The sequence below is a fragment of the Montipora foliosa genome, chromosome 9 (genome assembly GCF_036669935.1).
Source record: "Montipora foliosa isolate CH-2021 chromosome 9, ASM3666993v2, whole genome shotgun sequence".
Taxonomy (NCBI): domain Eukaryota; kingdom Metazoa; phylum Cnidaria; class Anthozoa; order Scleractinia; family Acroporidae; genus Montipora; species Montipora foliosa.
Genome location: NC_090877.1, coordinates 15,567,019 through 15,574,546, shown reverse-complemented (window position 1 = coordinate 15,574,546; position 7,528 = coordinate 15,567,019). Strand labels below are relative to the sequence as shown.

At 38.8% G+C, this 7,528-nt stretch overlaps 1 protein-coding gene across 1 annotated transcript in view; it reads left to right on the top strand.

The window, feature by feature from the left end:
* Positions 1-4,820: 4,820 nt before the first annotated feature.
* Positions 4,821-7,528, top strand: part of LOC137972190 (dynein axonemal heavy chain 3-like) — a 93,623-nt gene continuing 90,915 nt past the window's right edge. The window contains exons 1-4 of the mRNA XM_068819044.1: positions 4,821-5,043; positions 5,141-5,239; positions 6,798-7,008; positions 7,332-7,407. Of these exons, the coding sequence (XP_068675145.1) occupies positions 5,029-5,043; positions 5,141-5,239; positions 6,798-7,008; positions 7,332-7,407 (401 nt within the window). The 5' untranslated portion in view covers positions 4,821-5,028. The remainder of the gene's footprint in view (positions 5,044-5,140; positions 5,240-6,797; positions 7,009-7,331; positions 7,408-7,528) is intronic.

The window sequence follows — 7,528 nt, the reverse complement described above, 5'->3', positions numbered from 1 at the left end:
GCATCCAATTCAGCGGGCGCCGTGATCAAGTGACCTTGCGTGTTACTCGTGTAACAAATAAGGATACATCCGTGTCAAAATGATTGCAAGACACCGGGATTTTGTTTTTGCTAGTTTTTTTCTTTCAAGTGATATAAAGTTTGACAAGAAATGTGAGAATTCAACACAAAGATCACAATCGCCCAACTCTTGAGGTTGACCATTGTTTCAAGGTCAAAAACTTACTCTCCTAGACGAGGTTATTTATCATCAGGTAATTCCATCGTTTTCAAAATAGCAGCTGCTTTATTATTCACCAGCGTTACAAATTCTTGCCGATTTTGGGGCTCATTTTGTTGGAACTCAAGCACGCTTCCAACAGACCTGTTTAGTTTTTGTGATTCGTGCACGCGCTGCGTGCCTATTGGCACAGCGGACACTGTGACACTGTTACAACCTGGTGAGGTAGTGTTTAGTGCACTTACAGTGCACTACCTCAAAAACTGGCTCAGGTAACTTATTATTCATGCCTTTTTGTAATATGATTCATGGTTGCTTTAGGGCCCGTCCACAAGTATCCGGATATTTTTTAATCCGTGAATTTTTCTTTCCGGATACCGTCCTTCCGTCCACACGTATCCGTTGAATTGGCTGGCGAATCCGCTGTGAATCCGGAACCTCCGAATTTTTCTAAATCCGGATGACGTAACAAGATCGATCCCAGCTCCTTATCGTGAAATCAATTCTCAAGATGGCTGCCGAGAGCAATATTATTTCTTTATGGCTCATGATCTGTTACCTCTGTTTCCTTGAGGAGTCCTGAGTACTGTCGGAATCCGGATACGTTTCGGATACGTGTGGACGGGCAAATATACGCTACGAGTGGATAGGAATATTTTTTAATCCAGAAAGAAAAAGTTGCGGATTCAAAAATATCCGGATACGTTTTGACGGGGCCTTAATCTTGGATATCATGTGTTCAAAAACCTAAGTCAGCCACTGGACTGTCTTGGTACTGAATGAATAAAATGTGTTGTTCCTTACAAACTATAAAGTGAGTTTGTAGGCCATCTCTGAGAGAAAATACATTTTTCAGCGAAAGGTGGTGCTTCAGTTTTACTCTGAGGAATCGATGGACCCTTAATACTCAAATCGCTTATTTTCCATAGCCTGATTCTCAGAAGGTCCAGATCGCTCGTGTCACGCTCTCTAAGGGAGTAGAGTGCGTGACACGAGCGACCTGGACAGTCTGAGAATCAGGTTAATTTTTCCATTTTCTGTGTAGGATTTAAATAAGTAAATGAAATTTTTGTATACGAGAATGGCGAAAAAAGTTGATAAGGGCAGCAAGAGAAGATGACGTAAGAGATCGGACTCCCCATACATGGGCCTCTTAGCTTCCAATGTTTTTTAAAATCTAATTTTAGCCACGCAGCTATTTTTAGAGAGGCACCTGATTGGCCAGTTGTAATGACAACAATTGCAATTGACATGATTGAATTCATGATTCAGAGGTTGATTCAGGGTGCTTGAGAGCAGTCTTCGCGAGGAAAGTCAAGGTAAAGTGCACTCCTTCATTTTCTTCGAAGGGAACTCCATTGAAAATCCTGATCTTCATCGAATCCTGCTGAATTTCACTTCAATAAAAGCAAAATTACGCATGAAGTAGTCCCGAGTTTATGTTTAAGATACTTTTTCCCTCGATTTCCTCTTCTTTCAAGAGGGAGAAGGGGAGGCTGTTATTTGAGGGTCCGGTTCACGAAAAGTCTCCGGCCAATTCATTTAAAGGATAGGAACTTTATTTAAGTTCTCGTCGTTCTAGCGCACTGTAGGGACACTGTAAACTGAAATTAAAAATTAACACAAATCAAATCAAATGCTAGTTTTGAGGAGATGGGAAACCGGAGTACCCGGAGAAACAAATTTAACCCACATATGACGCCAGATCTGGGAATCGAACCCGGGCCACATTGGTGGGAGAAGAGTGCTCTCACAACTGCGCCATCCCACAACTACACCTCTAATTTGTAGAGTCCTACATTCTAATTTTTTTTCTTTAAGTTTATACTTCGACTATTTCATTTAGAATGAAAGGCTAGTCTAAGGCAATTAAATTATGACGAAAAAATAAATTAAATGCATGAGCTATTGATTTGAATTAGGAGCAATCAATAAAGAGACGTATCAGCATTGCGTTTACACGCTGCTTGTCATAAATTAAACTGAGCTTGACCGCTCTCTCTTTCAGTTTTTGGGAAATTATTTGATATCTGTTGACAACATGCAAGAAATGATATACAGTACAATGAAACAAATTTCTTTGATTTTTGGCAAAACGCAAATTTCACTGAGCCTAACGCTTCCCCGGCGTTTGCGGTAAACGCGATTCTCAAATCTCTCTAATACCTGCTGCTCGTGCCGCTGAATCGATGGTAAAAGTAAGTTCCTCACGGTAGCTTGAGCGCAAACAATAATTTTCCGTCAATCAGATATGAATTTTCGGGAAAAGGTCACTGGCATCAATGATTTACACGTTATGGAACTGAGTGGTGAATCGGAAGAGAGCATTGCCAGTTGGAAAGTTTGGCTTGTTCATTTTTCGGGATAATTTTAACTGAGTTGAAGTGAAAAACAGTTTGGAGAACGACATAGGCTGGGAGATTAGCTAGAATGGGAAAAGGAATTAAACAATTCCGTGAAAGAGTATTTGCAGCGCATGATTTCTTAGCTTTGATTGCATTATTAAAAACTGCACAGCAGCTAACTCTGTACACAGAACAACATTATTGCACACTGGTATTGCACCCTTGTCGTGAAACAGGACACGCGGATAGGTTTACGTCTTCATTCGGCTATCGCACTGTTGCAATGATTAGTACGTTTCAGGAAGCATTTCTGTTGAAACTACACTTTGAATATCCTAGAAGAGTTCAGTCTCTCCAAACAGGAAGGTATTGACTACAAGATGGGTGCTTATGAGATATTTATCAGGCAAAATACTACGAGTTCATACCTTCTGGGATGACTTCAAGAGTCCCCATTGCGCTAACTCCACACAATTAAGGCTATGAATACCAATGTTTTACCTGCAGCATTTAGTTTTCCGTTTGAGTTTTGACTGTGTTTGCCGATTAACATAAAAAAGTGCCTTTGTTTATTCAAGTTGTTATGGCGTCGTTGTCGTTAGATGAGTTCCTTTGGGACTGAGTATCAACGCACAGAGTGTGAAAGTTGGACCCTTTGTTCTTGTGAAGTTCATTGTAAACTGGAGTTTATCCATTCGTAAATAATGTTTATAAGCAGCTGCCTACCGCCATTGATTTGTAGAAATTTAGTTGTACTTAGGTAAATTGACCACTGCACGGACAATAGAAAGCTGAAGTTTCTCTTTGTTTTAGGGCTAATGCTAGAAACGTCAGTTTTTCGACCTCTCTATACGAACGGTGGTCAATTTGCTCGCATCAATTTGTTCTTATAACAGCCAAATCATGGTGCCGTTCGATCCTGATAGCTGTAATTGCTTTTGTCAGTAGGGGAAGTAAATACAGAATGGGTTTATCAGTTGAGTTGAGCTATCAGTTGATAGTCGGGTAACTTGACCCGTTAAGAATAGCCCTTCACCATCTTTCGAATTTCTTTACGGTGGTTCTTTACGTATCAACTCATATGATAAACCCGGCAAGACTAACAAATATTATTAAATTTTCAATCTCCGACAATGCCTTCCTATTGTTTGATTGGCTCTCTCAATATCTCGATTAACAGCTCATGTACTCTTTTACCTCATTTGGAAGATGATTGACTTGGTCATTTGGTAAAATTAAATAACTTCCGGTGTTTTTGTAAAACTGACACACTTCAGAGTTTAATGCAACTTAATAAAACAATTTATTCCATTCTCGCTTGTTGAATCGCAAACAGTCGGTGCGATGTACCTCGATGTACCTCGGTCGTCAGTCGGCTATAACCATACATAACATATCCGGAACCCGCTCATGAAATAAATTTTAATTCTTATCTTTATTAAGGAAACAAACACGTCAAACAGTCCTTACTTTCTATGAGCTGTTTGATCTTTTATGCAAATTGGTGCTCTAATGAAGTTGAATTTTTATCTCTGTGTACCTTTAGTTATAATCCTTCTGCAAAGGATGTTAATATTGGTGTTGCGCACAGGATGTGATGGGTGGGTATTTAAAGCATGCGCAGACCACACACGCTTAATACATCGAACATCGACTTACTCCGAGTATAAACTGATCATTTTTTTGGTTTAAAAGTTGCTGAAGTTTTTCTCATTTTGTTTCAATTGTGTACGAGCTTGCCAATTATTTTCTGGGCCGACTGAGGGCAAAAGCGGGATGAACCAAGATTCACTCACAGGTGATGGACTTTTGGATGCACCTATAGATAGGGTTATCCAGGCCCTGACTTCTAAAATTTTGTGCTCTTATTTGCCTCCGGACTCATAATTATTATTTTTGAAACATTTCTCTCTCAATTATCAAACTTTGAACTCTGGTAGATACAAGACTCTTGGTAGATATATCATCATGCCACCTGCCCGCCCATCTCCCTCTACAGCTCTTAGTTTTGCTCTTTATAAGAAATCATGTTTGTCTTAGAATGAAGAAGTTTTTCGGTCCTTGCAGCACAGTCCTATTCAAGGAAGTAACAAGCACACACAGTGCACAAAGACAGCGTTACAATTATTGCGTTACAAGTCCGTGGAAAGAATTACGCGCGTTCCCGCGGGAGAACGTAGCAACGTGACGGGACAATGAAAACATGGCAACTGCGTTTCCCGGATGATCATCGAAAGAAGTGTCAAACACAAAGTCAAGAGGCGCAGAGTGAACGTTTGTAGAAATCCTTGAGTTTTCAAACTCATTAGATGAGGCCTTTGGTCCCTGATCCAAAATGTAAGGAAATCTTTGGTAACGACAAGAACCGGTTAAAGCTGTCATTTCCGGTTCGCGCGAGTTTCGGTGATACTTCTTCTGATTTCGTCTTCCAAATAAGTGAGCATCGCTCTTTTCACAATTCACAATGCAGCGAGTGAAGGCAAGTAGAGACTGTTGATTGTATTGTTCAGGGTCTGTTTGGTGTCAGTCATTTTAATGGACGCAGTTTTTATTCAATTTTACTGCGTTATTTTCAGTACGCCGAAAGTGGAGTTTTCAGTTGTTCTCAAACGCGCGGTCTTCCAGGATTACCCCCTCTACCGCCATCTCACGAAACACCTTCGGAATTATACCAGGTTGGTGTTATTTTTGCAGCTGCTTTGATGTGACAATAAGTAAGTGATAGTATAATGCATATATTTGGGTTATTTCTTATTAAGTTGGTCACCGTACCCACTGCCAACAACAAGAGATTAATGTGTAATCGCACTGGGTTTGCAATCGATCATGTCGTGCGAAAATAAACTTAATTAGCTTTGGATCATCATTCATAATTTATCATAGGTTTTTATTTTGAATAGGACACTCTAAAATGTCGTATTCAATTAATTTGCCAAGGGACTGATATATCTTACTCGAATTAATATAATCTCTTCTAGGAAAAAAATAGGTATTTTAATTATTATCTTTAAAATAGAAGGGTATTTTCTACCTTCTAGATTTTAAATTTAGTCAATTTCCTTCATTGTCGCGACAATGTCATAACACTTCTTTGTTTGTTTATTCAAGTAACGTAGTTTTAGAGGATTTGTTTTTGTAGTCGCAGGCTGAATATTTCAGACATTTTGCCACCTGGAGGGACAGTCTTCCAACAAAGAACGCCCGTTTAACAAGCTGTCATTAATTGTTTCGTTTAACATTGTTAAATAAATTCATTCAAATGCTGCTCTAATTCCATAAATCAACTCAACTCAACTTATTATTATTATTTATTATGATTCCTATATTGTTCTTATTCCTATTATTTTCATTGCTATGATTATCAGAACAATAATATTATTATTATTACTGGGTTGCCATAGGCAATCCAGTTAGAAAATGCGTTTGTTTGTTTGTTTTTTTGTTTTTTTTCGTGTCATGAAACATCTTGCCTGTCACTCCCCTGCTAAGTGGTGTGTTTGTGCATAGAGTCTTCTGTGCATATTTGTTAGGTTTGAGGGGGCTGGGGTAATGCGTAGATTTATATGGTGCACACAGGAGAACATTAAATTTTAATTATTAACCTGCAGTGGTGTCGGAAGTCATTGTAATGCAAGAGGCGTTTTAGTGCATCTTTAAACAAAATATACCCTCATGGAGCTCAAGAATGGAACGTCAATTGGATGAACAAGACAGGTGGTGAAAAATAAATATCTGGAATCTTTAAAGCGACGAGTAATGGTCTTCGACAACAATTTCATTTTTTGCTGTTGGATATCAAGTGACCTTCGTTTCTAATATTTTACTAACTTGGTATTATATACAACACTGAAATCAAATGTCAATTCTTTTATGGATTTAACAAACATTGAAGGAATCGAACGCCTTGAATGCATCACAGTGTTTACTGAAGTCACATCTAAGTTGTCTGGCAAGTTACTAATTACCAGACAATTGAAGGAACACAGGTTTTGACTGATTAAAGGCCCACAGTTTTCAAATCACGGTTTGTCCAAATGCTTGATCTGATTGGCTTGAGACTCATGTGGGAAAAAGCATGTCAGTCATTTGAATAATTTCATGTATCACGAAATCTAGTCACGGTGTGCAGTCACTGTTGGGTGAATGTGCAGTGGGCCTTTAACCCTCTAGACTTCCAAACACCTCCAGTTTTGGGGCATATGTATAACTCAAGATTTAATTCTTTCTTTGTAGATTGTTTTACGACACAGTGAACATCCACCCATAATGAAAGACTCTTCTTGGACCCGAGCAGCCCCTTTTAAAGAGACTGCCTATGCCAGGACACCCAGTGAATCTATAGCGAATAATTACACACCATCAGCTACCAGCCTAAAGATGAAAAATCTGGCCAAGCTGCAGGGTACTATCAGACCACCGACAAGAGCTCAAATGCAGCAAACTTGTATCCTATAAGTTTATATTTTATTATGTCTTTCACATAGAAGGTGACTGAACCAGCAAAGATAGTATTGGATAATGTACTTGGATGGAAGAAGATTCTAGAAAACATGAAAATGAAACATTATTTTCAAAAGGTTGAAAGGTCCTTGGAAAGTAAAGAATGTAAGATCTGAGCACTGTGATAACTGTCTCCATTGATTTCTTAGTATTTTCTTGGGATTAGCCTTTTTGAAAAAACTGGCATTGTAACCATGATCAGCTCAAAGGAGGTAGTACCTGTAACTGATAATGGCCACTGTTTTAACCCCTTGACAAAAAGAACAGCCAAAGAAGCCACATCACCTAGAAGAAAAGTGGGTCCTCATGCAAGGAGCAAATCAGAAGGAGATCAAAAGCAAATGTAAGTTTTTGTTTTTATGGGTTCAGTAAACTATGTAATTTAGCTTTTGCATTTTGTTTATTTCATCAAATGCAGTGTCCTAACATTGTGATGAAGACTCATCTCTTACTTCTGCAAGTGA